This window comes from Cavia porcellus, unplaced genomic scaffold (assembly GCF_034190915.1).
Source record: "Cavia porcellus strain 051 isolate PalLab524CR breed Dunkin Hartley unplaced genomic scaffold, mCavPor4.1 scaffold_12, whole genome shotgun sequence".
Classification (NCBI taxonomy): Eukaryota; Metazoa; Chordata; class Mammalia; order Rodentia; family Caviidae; genus Cavia; species Cavia porcellus.
The window spans coordinates 31,272,977-31,286,106 of NW_026947495.1; the positions used below are offsets into that span (position 1 = coordinate 31,272,977).

The 13,130-nt window shown below is 32.4% G+C and overlaps 1 protein-coding gene across 7 annotated transcripts in view; it reads right to left on the minus strand.

Annotated features, from left to right (window-relative positions):
- The window catches only part of Lrp1b (LDL receptor related protein 1B), a 1,703,137-nt gene that overhangs the window by 570,913 nt on the left and 1,119,094 nt on the right, over window positions 1-13,130 (minus strand). For all 7 annotated transcript variants that reach the window (XR_010050782.1, XM_063259026.1, XM_063259028.1 and 4 more), the window contains 3 exons: window positions 12,615-12,860; window positions 5,836-6,033; window positions 4,259-4,463 (listed from right to left, as the gene is read on the minus strand). Coding sequence is in view for 6 of the 7 variants with exons in the window: in XM_063259026.1 (XP_063115096.1) it covers window positions 4,259-4,463; window positions 5,836-6,033; window positions 12,615-12,860 (649 nt within the window). In the remaining variant the exon portion in view is untranslated. The remainder of the gene's footprint in view (window positions 1-4,258; window positions 4,464-5,835; window positions 6,034-12,614; window positions 12,861-13,130) is intronic.

Consider the following 13,130-nt stretch of genomic DNA (forward strand, 5'->3'; position numbering starts at 1 on the left):
AGCCTTGTCATGAAACAGTTCACACAACCAATCTTAAAAATAGATTTAAAAAAACCAAGTTGATTTCAAGGATCATTGCTTCATGAAATTGTAGCTATTCTTATAGACCTTAAAATGTCATATTTTAACAAAATGATTTTCTCTATTTCCTTATATATTTTAAATGTATTAAGATTTCAATGATAACATTATTTCTCCAAATGCACAAAGGCAGAATATCTTTTACAGGACATACAGAAATATCCAGTGACAATTGCTTTTAAAAGGGAAACTATAGTCCGTGGATTCTTCAGTTTCTGCAGCTGTGGGTTGGTTTGCACCTGGATTAAATTGGGCAAACAGATCATGAACAACTGCTATCTTTATAGGCACGAAAGGAACAATTTCATCTATCAGGTCAAGCTGCAAAAAGAAATATGAATGACCCTCAGAAAACTGGGGTTTATTGATTTATAGGTTTTAGGTTTTCTAAAACCAACGATGGCTATAAATTAGTTTCATTTAGTATATTCCCAGATAAATTTAAACCTTTATTTAGAAGTATCGCTAATCATCATAATTTTTTCACCATGTAACTCTTATAGCACAATCCAGTTAATATTACAGTACAAGTGACAAATAAACACTAGCAATGGAGCAGAAAGATGCCATGCAATAGCACAGAATAAAAGCATTAAAGAATCAGGAATTGACTGACTACACTGTAGATTCTGAACTCTCTGATGCTTGTTACTCCCTAATAATAAACTTGATGTTTAAAAAGGATTCATTTACACTTTCAGGTCACCTTAGCAATAAGTGTATTACCTTAAAATGGAAAGAAAGAAAAATGGCTCCTCCCTAAGAGCCCCAATTTGCCATCTCAGAATAACTTGTCACTTGGGAGGCTGGGTCAAAACACAAAGGGTGAAAAAATGTAGCATGCTGTCAAATACCTCTCTTAATATAAAGTGAAAGCCAATGACTATGATGCTGTGTTAAGCACAGTTAATTGAAAACAGTTCCTATTTGGTATTTTTAAAACGTCAGATGGACCTTGGTTACTATAAGAACTTAACATGAAAGTAAAATTCTTTTATAGGGATAATGTTATGGACTATTTGTTTTTTCACCATACTGAGGGAACAAAGTGGCTCACTGCACACCTTTCTTTTTATCTATTACATAAACAAAGTTTATACTATTCTCCATTGCCTGTCTTTTACTATATCCTTAAAATGCATACTTGGGTACCTATATGCTGCATGTAAATGAACTCATATGTATCCATTCATTTATTTAACAAGCATTTATTTAGCACCAGTATATATAAAAAGAGCTATGACAGACTTCATAAACTTGGGAGCAATTTTCTTGCTATGAACAATCTATGACTTTGTAGGGAATGCTGATAACATTTTCACAAGTCATACCTCCTAAAATAATCTGGTGGATTTTTTGAAAATATAAACTTGCATTATAAGTTTAAAAAGCTTTCAAACTAATATCAATGCTGATTCATTTTCTTCACGTATTTTGTGAGAAATAAAGGAAAATCAGGTCTTCCTACTTATATAGCTCTGAGATAGTAGGATACAGTTATATATAATTACTTTTCATTGTTTCTTTTTGTGCTTTGCTTTTCAGTATGTATCGTGTCTGGATATGTGTGCATATGTATGTAAGCTTATTTTTCCTATATGAAAATTTCCTTTGGAAACTTCTAATGTTTGTGAGAATCTCAGAACATTTTAGAAAATATCCAATAATAATGAAACTATTTGATATTCATAGTTTTTATATTTAAATGCTACAATTATTGCTTAAGGTGTTTAAACAAATCTCATATGTTAATCATATCAAATTCCATAAAATAATTTGAATAAAAAGTCCTATCAAATCATAACATTCACACCTGTCAACCTTTCAATTAACTCTTAGACTAGAATAAATTAGTATTGCCATCTGAACTTTGGTCTTTTATGCTAGAAACAATTTTATGTGTTATTTCTTTCTGCTGTTTTTAAATACTTATTGCCACTCTAATTATATTAATTAATTTCAAATTTCATAGTAGCAATTAGAATGGAACGCATCCTCTTTCCCAGGAACATCATCAAGTTTTTGCTACATGGCTTAGTTTCTGGACTAATATTAGATACTAGAGGATATTTTACTTCTGGAAATCCTTTTATATCACTTAGTGTTTGGTGTTTTCACTTACATAGCAAGTTGTGTGTCCTTTGTGTTTCTGTTTTGCTTTTTCTCTTCTTTCCTCTAAGGTTGGATATACTCCAAATAAACTGAGATAAACGACTGTATTATAAATATCGTGAATTTAATGCTGTAGAAAGTGAAACAACTCCCAACACTACTTTGTTCATTCACACCAGATTCAAAACTTCCATACACCTGCTTTTTGTTATTCTCTGCGGTGCCACTTGTTATTTAGGAAGAATTTACTTTTCTTCTTATGTTACTATGCATTTAACACCACATCTTCTACTGTTACACAGATAGTTTTTTATGCGAATAAGATGCTGGTCCAATTTGTATGGGTTTGATAGGTGAAATATGCACATCAGTAGTGGTTACACTGGAAAGAAAACCTCTGTTGATAATATGCTAGTACCTTTGTGAGTGGTATACGAACAGAATCAGCAACCTATTTGTACTGTGGGAATATAGTGTTGAAAAATAAGAGCTTTTCTCATTAAACCTAACAGGCTGTTTGCAGGTGAACTGTTACTACAGATGGTAGCACCTGAACTGAGTAAAGTGTAGACTGTGTAAATTAGAGAACATCCCTCCAGGCTAAAAAAAAAAAAAAAAAATCAATCTACTTCTCAGTTTATTATTACCATATTTCCCCAGTTTCAAAGGGAATGAGAATCTAGAACATTAGGTAAAATATCTCAATATTTTAAATTTTGACAATTGATTTAAATATATTTCAAAAACCATTGAAAGAAAAGCAAATGCCTCACTGAAAGCTGCTAATGTGGAAGCCCTGTTTCAGCCAGTTGCTTTGCTCCTTTAATTTCAGTATCTGGACTAAAGAAAAGGAAAACAAACTTCATGTTCTATTTTTTATCTGAGTTTTGAGCAGTAGACCGGAGTGAAAGCCAGAGTGTGCATCCAGGAAGCAAATTTAAACCCAAGGGAAGCTTTTCTCTCTGCTGTATTTCATTAAACTCCATTTTGTTTTACTCCCCGCTCTTCCTGGAACGTGACCTCCAAATTCCTCTCAAAATATTCCTATCCAATATTCTTGATTTGATAGTAGGTTTGGATTTGCAAATTAACTGCTAATTCAATAATAATAAAATAAATAAACAGAATTATAAATATTCTTGAACATCAGTTGCATCTTGTTTAAAAGTCAAGTATGGGGGTATATGCCTGTAATTATAACACTTTAAAGAATATTTCACGTTGAAGCCCAAGCTGCACAAGTTAGCAGTCAACAAGTCCCTGGAGAAGAGAAGACAAGAGAAGAGAAGAGAGAAAAAGGAAGAAGAGAAGCAGGTGGATCAGGAGAAAAATATAGAGAAAATTACTTTTAGTTAGTCTAATTACATTTAGATAGTGAAAAATGAGAACCTAAAGAAAATAATACACTTCATTTACCCATAGAGAATGAAAGAGTAGGACCTGGAACTCACATCTATTGATACCTAAGGTATTTCTTACTCCTTAAAAAAAATTAATCAGGAAGACAGATCAGTAGCCTGAATCACTTAATATTTAACCTTGTTTTCCAGGATCTTGTATTTTGTCTTTTAAGATTTCCAACAGTCAGCATATCACTGCTGGGATCCTTCAACATTATTTTATATTTCCTTTAAACTGACTTCAACAAAATGCAAAATAAATAAAGGGTGAGGTGGTTAACATCTGTGCTAATATAGGACAAAGGCCGGCCCTATGATTTCTAACCATTAGAAACAATTACAGTATTTCTTTGTCAGAGTGAAGAGAACTACACTAAATTACTGCTTTGAAAAAGAGTTGTAATAGCTTCCAATAGGGTCTAATGCCCATATTTAGAATAAAAGTACTTTGAGACTCTAATAGTACATATATACTATCCTCTGATCAAACTTGTGGAAATAAATTTATTGCTGTACTCTACGCACAACCAAACACACAAGTATGCACATATATGCATATATATGCTCAAACAAGAATTTGGTCCTTAATATATGGGTTAAATTCAATATTAAACTGAAAGATTATTTTCATATAAAATGTATGTGTAAATAATAAATTTCTTTACCCAAATCTTGGGTCCAATGCAATGGCCCTGGGGTGTTCCATGGCTCCTGCTATCAGTGTAGTTCTTAGCGAACCATCCAGTTTGGCCACTTCGATTTGGTCCAGATTACTGTCTATCCAGTATATGTTGCCTGCTATCCAGTCTACAGTCAGACCTTCTGGAGTAGCCAGCCCGTGCTCCACGACAATCTCTATTGCACTGACACCTGTAGAAGAGGGAGAACCAAAATGTGCAGCCACTCAAGGGATGTGTGAAGCACCAAAGAAAGACCCGCTTACAATCAGCGGTATAAGGAATTATACCTGATTTTAACTGTGAGTTAGAGGGTAGAGGTGCTCCCTAGTGCAGAAGAAACTGTTTCCAAATATTAAAATTCCAAGATTTAAATTCATAAATCTTTTCATTAACAATAGGGTGATATTTTTAAACGGTTTTGGAACTAGTACTAATATGACATGGCAAATAAGCATTTCTTGTTTCTGTTAAAGATAGTGACATTTAATTCAAATGTTGAACTTCAAGGGTTGAATAAAATAGAAAAGTTATTTTGGGCAAAATACTTTGTGGATAATAAAATATTCAAAATTTTCATTCTTTAGACACATCATGGATAAAGTAATTATTACTGTATTTAACCTTAACAAAATAATCCCTAAATAATCCCAAAATAAACCTCACATGGCTATAAAATGTAGAGATATAACAAGGACAAATGCAAAAGAAAGAGAAATTATTGTGAATTGAAGAAAAATAAGCAATGTGGTGGAAAGGTTCATCATTATTTTATTTATGCAGTGTATAATTTTTTTATAAAATGTTTAAAAGCTTCATTTGAAAAACACTTCTTTTTCTAATTGGATAACATCATACTTTATGACACTAAAAGTAGCTTTGATTAGAAAGTTTAAAACTGTTTTATTTAATAGTTAACAGTCTAATTCTAGGGATCTAAATCCATCATTTTAAATTAAGATGATACATAGCCAAAATTCAAACATCATAATTATGTATTTATACATTATTTTTCAAAATTGCAAGTACATTTTAGAGAGGAATTAGCAATATCATACAAATATTTTTCTCTCAAAATGCTACATAAAGGCAAAATTTCCAGTGAAATATTGAATATATTTATCTTAAAGTCTTTTACTTAAGAAAGATTTAGTTTATACAAACTATGGCAAAACTATTTAGCCAATGTTAGCAGTCTTTGTACAAACTTCACTGTTTGACCTCTACAGAATGATACTACTAAATAAAAAGCAAGTTACTTTAACTTACAACAATTTGATGATAAGTACATAGAAATTGATTTTCTCCCCATAGTAAATAACGTTCTTCATGATAATTTGTGGGACATTCTAAAATTAAGCATTGTATAAATAGAGTCACCTTTCACCACTACACTCCTTCAACATATCATCCGTATATATGTGTGATATTTCTGGTTTTATAATAAAAAGATGGGATAGAGAACCAAAAGTCAATGATTAATTAAAATCTTTCTTAATGAAGTACATATTGGAATTTTATTTGAAAAGTAGTTTAAAGAGTAAGTGAAACAATAACATATATACCTCCACTTTCAGAAAGTTTGCCCCGGTATATTCTGTCTTCTACAACATCTGTCCAATACAGCAAACTTTGATTGAAGTGAAAATCAAGTGCGATGGTATTTCTCAGTCCAGGAACCAGTAGACTGTAGTCTCTTTTATGGAGATCAATCCTTCGGATCTCATGGCGAATAGAAAAGATGATGAATGCTTCAAAAGGATCTGAAATTAGATTTATTTTTGATAGAGTTAAGAAAACATTTATATGCTTTGAGTAAGTTAAGTGAAATGTTAAAGTCAAAACTCATTCATTTAAAAATGTATTGATTGTATAATGAAAAAAAAAATGAGACCAGTTCCAGTAGAAAGGTAAAATGAAAAACTTCTGTTTTCTTGGAATTTTAGCACATAAATCGAACTCTGAACCACAACCACATGACTTGTAAAGTGTTGAAAAAACTAGCTCTGGCGTTCTTAGTCTATCCTATACCTAAGGAGAAATATCCAATGGTTTAACAAAAGAGATTCTATGAAGAGATATATTGGGCTTACTTGGTGGTTACTAGGCAGATCCCTATGCCTGTGCTACCAATGTTCATAATCTTGTAGTCTGAATAAACTTAGTCGAATTGTTCAGCACATCAATATTCAGCTTTGTATCAGTCAGAACAAAATAATTATATACTTGGTTTGTCCATTGAACTTGTTTGTGTTAACTTGATTGTACCACTCAGAGGGTTAGTGAGTGTAATTCTGGGTATGCCTGTAGAATGTGACTCAATGTGGTCTCTGGCCCTTTCCTGTTTGGGGTAACTCCCTTCCTGTGTGTCCAACAAACTCAGTAAGTAGCTTTGCTGTAGTATGATGTATCCCTCTTGTGTCCAGTTGGCCATAAACTGAAATCCCCTGAAACATAAGCCAAATTAAAACTCTCCTCCTTTAATTTGTGGATACTGATTATTATGTCCCAGAAACAAGTAAGCTGATTAAAATGAAAAATTGCTATTTGAAAAGTGGTATCATTGCTGTGACTAAAGTTGGTCACATAGTTTACAATCCTTTGAAATTTGTTTGTGGGAGATGTTTTGGAGATCTGTAGTAGATCTCTTAGTCTGTTGTGAGTAGATCTGGATGGGTGACTCTGATCTGAGCTCAGAAGGCCGTAATACTTTTAGAAATATGAATAGTAAAGGTCACTGACAAGAAGTTTCAGTTGGGGACAAGGATATCATTGACATTGGACTAGAGGACAAATGAATGTTTCTCTTTGTAGGACATAGTTTGGTTCAGTGTGTTTTTCAGATGGTATTTAGGAATTTTTTATCACATATTTGAAATAATGACATAAAAATCAAATAATATTTTCCATGGAAGACATCAAATATTAAGTAGAAAAAATTTAAAGGAATGAAGCACAAGAATGAAATAAAGAAGAAAGAGAAAATATTCATGAAAAGTCAATGTGAATGAAATTAATAGATGAATAAATGAAGTAGATATTTGGAATATCTAATGATCAAAACAGAGTTAATAAGAAAAGACAATAATCTTAAGGCAAAAATCAAATGAAATTGAAGCATGTAAAATGCTAAGAACTAAAGGAAGAAACGCTAAAACTTGTAAATAATAAGAAAAACAACATAAAGCAATAATATGTTATTTTATATCACATTTACAGTAGAGAAGAAATCTGGAGAGTTGGGTGATTTTGAGAGCGACCCAAGATGTAGGGGATTTTGGAGAAGTTACTCTTGATAAAAATGTAGAGTGTACACCTATTCTGAGCAAGTTCTATTTAATCATAATAAGTATGAGCACAGTCTGTGACTCACTAATACTGATCCTAAGGAAACTTCTCTACAGATATTTGAAATATACATATGTCCATAAAAAGTCTTAGTTTGATACACCTTGAATGTAAACTAGGTACAATGTGGCAAAATCTAGTGGTTAGAAACAACAGATGCACACAGAGCTCAGTTAATAAAAACACAGAACTAATTAAAAAACGGTAAGTGAGAGATTATAATATACAAGAAGACAGCAATTTATGAATTAAATTGGAGGAGTTCGGGATCTTGTTGGTGATAGTGGCTGTGGTTCATTTTGAAGGAGCTCTGGTCTTTGCATCCAGCATCACTTCCTGGCTCTATAGGGGAAGACGTATGCTGTTTAACCTCCAGGACAAACTCATCATGCTGGCTTTCTGGCATGTACTCGATTGTTCTTATCATTGAAGGAGCTTGGGTTTCCATGGTGCTTAGAATGGCTGTGGTTCTTTTCAGGACAGCCCTGGTCTTTTTGTAGAGCCCTCAACCTACTAGCGCAGCTCCTTAACCCTGCTGGCATAGACTTTGTAACTTCCACCACTGACCTTTGGGTCTTCCAGCACAGATTCATAAAAAAGACTGCTGTGAGTCCTTTTGGGTCTAGACCTCTAGTTGAACTCATTGGAGGCATTGTCATGGGTTATATATATGTGTTCATCTGAAATCATGCAGGATATTGTTGTGGGATTCAGGCCTTTGGCTAAGCATTCTATATCTTCAATGTTGTGCACAGATTTTTTGCACTTTCTTGTGTTAACTCTGGTTGACCATCATAAAATAATATAGTAAATTCTGTGTCCTTATTTCTAATTGTTCTCCTCACAACCCCTGACTACATCAAGAACTATGGAGAATATTCAAAATCTAAACAAATTCAGGTTAAGAGAAAATATAAAGAATGCTATAGTATTATTTGCAACATTACTAGACATTGTTGAAAATGACCAGTTGGATGTATAAGAGAAGCAAAGAAAGCATAGAAAAAAGGCACTTAGTAATGATAATAGCCTGGATGTACATAAACTAAACCAATATTTTAGGGAAATGACACTGAATAAATTATAAATTAAAGAAGACTTCACAAAATATGTCACTGAGATTGTCAAGTAAAATGATACTGATAAGACACTGAATAAAAGTAAAAGGCATAAACATAGTATTTATGGAAAAATATTATATTTTTTAAATGTCGAGAGTGAGCTGATAGAAAATAGACTCAATCCAGCAAGGCAGTAAATATCAGACTATAAAGAATTTAGGAAGGAGAAGTGGGCAAAAACCAGAAAACATGAGAGAACTGAAGAGGCAAATTCAAGGGCAAAAACAATGGAGATTGATGACTTTAACATACCGCATGAACCTGTACTTCTTTTCCTTACCTTACCTTACCTTACCTTACCTTATCTTATCTTATCTTATCGTATCTTATCTTATCAAGATAAGTGAGTATGAGTGCTGAATTCAGTAGAAAGTGTTCTGAAGAAATACATTCAAGTAATATGTCAGAAACAAAGAAGATATTTAAAGTCTAATTGTATTTTTTAAAGATGATCTTCTTTGTTAGTATCCGTCTGTAGTATATAATGTTAAAATTCCCTGTGTACGTACCATCTTTTCTCTTTGTGTGTCATCCACTTCCTCTGCTTCCTTCTCCTCACCCTCCATCTCTTGATTTCCCATCCCTCTGAAAAAGATCTATCTCCCTATTTCCTACTGTCTCTTTTTGCTCTTTATTTATACTTTAGGTTTCTCATAAAAGAGGAAACATGTAATAATTAAGCTTGTGTGTCTGAATTACTGCATTAACATTTACGTTCTCAAGATACATCTATTTTCCTGTGAATGACTCGTTTATCTTTATTTATGGCAGAGTAATTCTCTATCATGTGTAAATACCACATTTGATTTATCCATTCATCTGTTGATAGACATATAGGGTGCTTCCAATACTGAGGTATTATGGAATGTGCTTCTTTGAACATGAGTATGCGTGGATCAATGTACTATGATATTTTTGATTCTTTTGGAAAGCTATTTAGGTGGGCAATGGTCACATCAAATGTGATAGATATTTTTAGTTTTCTGAGAAATCTCATTGTGGTTTCTATAGTGGTATTACTAGCTCATGTTCCCACTCAAAATGCAGACAGTTTCCCTTTTGCCACTATCTTGACAACATTTGTTATTATTGACTTTTTGATAATAGCCATTATTTTTTGAGTAGAAGAAATGATAGTATTGTTTTAATTTGCATTTCCATAATGACCAGGGAACTTGAACATTTTTCATGTATTCATTGGGCTTTGTATTGTGTTTTCTCTATCATTGTTTTTCACTCTAGTTTCCCAATTTTTGACTGAGTCTTTTATTAGGGTTTTATATATATATATATATATATTTTTTTTTTAAATTTCTTTATATATTCTAGATATGAATCCTTTTTATACGAGGTGTACCTTAGAAAAATTTTTAACACAATCTGTAGACTATCTCTCCACATTGTTATTTATTTTCTTTAGCTATGCAAAAACTTTCTGAGTTTAAGTAATAATTGTTGATTTTTGATATACTTCTTGTTCAGTTGAGGGTCTGTTTAGAAAATTTTACCTACATCCTCAAGAGTTTTACCTATTTTATCTTCTATTAGGTTAATTGTCTCCATTTTAATATGTAGTTCTTTGATATATTTTGATTTTAGTTAAGGACATGCCAAGAGACATGCTCTGAGTCTTCTGCATATATATAGCTAGTTTCCAGCACTTACCTGCTAAAGAATCTCTCTTTCCTCAATTATAAGTTTTTGGCCCCTTTGGCAAAGATCAGACAGTTGAATTTGCCTGAGCTTGATTCTGAGATCTCTACTCTGTTTTATGATCCACATGTCTGTTTTTGTGCCTGTACCACACTATCTTTATCACTGTCACTTTGTTATATAACTAAAAAATTAAAATTGTGATGTCTCTTGCCTTGCCTTTCTTGCCAAGTTTGCTTTTGATATTCTGGGTCTCTCATAGTTCTGTAAGCAGGTTAGGATTGAATTTGCTAGTTCTGTGTGAATGTTGTTATATTTTGATTGTAATTGCATGGAGTCTGTAGATCTATTTTGGATGTATGACAATTACTACACTATTGGTTGTACCTATCAAGGAACAAGGAATATTTTCTGATGTCCTCTTTGAACTGGATTTTTGGAGTATCATAGTTTTTGTTGCAGTCTTTTATTTTCTTGGCTAAGTTAATCCCTGTTTTTAAATTTTCTTGATGTTATTATGAGCAGTATTACTTTTGTATTCAAATGTCAATAGCCAGAATAAAACAACTAAAATGCTAACTGCAAAATAAAATAAATTTTAAAATAGAATATTAAAATATTTCATCTGAAAACATTGTATTTATTAATTTCATATTATTTTATCTGAAATGGCTAAATAATATGTAAACACAATAGAAAAATCTATTAATTTATTTCTGACTTCAAAATTCTTATTTTATTGATAAAATAAATGAGAAAATACATATAAGAATATAAAAACGTCACAACAATATATTGTAGTCACAGAAAATAGAAGTAAATGGGGAATAAGAGTCACTGGAAAAAGTTTCAGTTAATCAAGAAAGATTTATGTCAGTAGATCTCAAGTAACATCCCAGATTTGCAGAGAAAAAGATGTGAAAGTATTACTAAGTAAAAAAATAACATGAATAAAATTTAGGATGTGTGGGCTCATAGAAATATAAAGAAGCTTGAAGATTCCTCAGGAAGTTTTAAAAGTTCAAAAATATTAATAGAAATGCTTATTAAAAGCATATATAAATAAGAAAACAAATATACTAGAATACAGTTATGGAAATTAAAAAAACACTTAGATGCTAGTTTTCTGATTTGATGGCATAAAATTCACCTTATTTGATGAGCTATTTTATTCTTTATTCTCATTCCATTTTGTGTTGCGAAAAGTTGAAGCATCCAGAGGATTTAATTTATGAATTTGATAATTGTGTCAAACAATTGGTTACATGATTCTTATAATTAACTTTGTAGTGATTATTAAATTATGAACATAAGTGAAATTCACACACATATAGAAATACTTTGATTTATGTATATCTAACTTTGACATATATATATATGCATTCCTGTTATTTCCATTGGAAACAAATGTATAGTTGCTGATAATAGCATCTGTGGTCTGTGGTACTGATAAACAGTGAAAGAAATGTTAAATTTTATCTAGAAGTTGGAAGAAATAGCAGCGTAAGAGCACACCACAGTTCATGAACCCCTGCAGATTGTGAACTCAGACCGGGAAGCATTCAGTCTCTAAGCATTTAATGGACGTGGGATACACTAAATGCCTCATGATATTCCTGCAACATGGCATATGGAAGAAAGGGCATCATTACTCGAAAATGAGAAAATAGAGGCTGAAAAGTTTTTATGTAAGGTGGCTGGTGTCATACATATAACAAATGACCACTGCAAGGTTAAGAGTTAAATATCAGATTCTAAAGCTTTTGTTTCTTTCCCCCACTATGAATAGCATCTAGAGAATCAACAAAATGTTATAAATGGTCCAGCAGAAGACAAACACAGTCAGAGCAAGACATGACTTCATGAAAAGTAGAAATAACTGGAAATGTGCTACAGGGATAGACTTCGGGAGTCTTCAAAGCGTTCTCAGATATAAGGTAAATGCTTCAGAGAATTCAAAACAAGCTAACAGAAAGGATGATAATGAAGGCAATATTCAAGGAAAAAGAATCTAATGGAAAAAATAGTCTAATTCAATGGGTTTAAATAGTAAGGCTTATTGTAATGTTTTCTCATCAGAAGGTTTGGGAGTAGCTCTAAAATCATTTACTAGCATCAAGTACTATATTTAAAATGAGTTGAATTCCGTTACTAATTTTCTCATGTATTCTGAGAGTGTTCCGCTCAGAGACTAAACATCACACATCCAAGCCCAGACTTACCCACACTGGTGCAGCTTTCGCCGTCTGCATCCAGCTTCCAGCCTTCGTAACACGAGCACTTGACTGTATGCTTGTGCTGCTCACATACTTGACTGCACTTCAGATGACTGCTGCAATAATCCACAATTTCACATGTCTTATTGTCCTTGTTAAGTTGAAGGCCTTTAGGGCAGGAACAGACGATTCCTCTTCCAGGAACAACGGAACACTGGTTGCTACAGCCTCCGTTGTTCAGGGAACACTCATCTACAAACAGAGGAGCAGATCAGAGATACGTCAGTTGTTTTCCTCAGGTAAATGCTAATCATTAACATAATTATCTCTAAGCCTAAAAGTCATCCGCATATTATGAATATATATAAGAAAGCTCACTTTTATTATGAGGTTATGTACAAATAGTAAAAGTATACTAAAAAGAATTCATCCAAAGGCAAAACTTAATTTTATATGGTATATAATGGGAATGGACGATTTCATTTCTGTAAAACTTTGGGATGTAGTTTCTTTCATCTTATA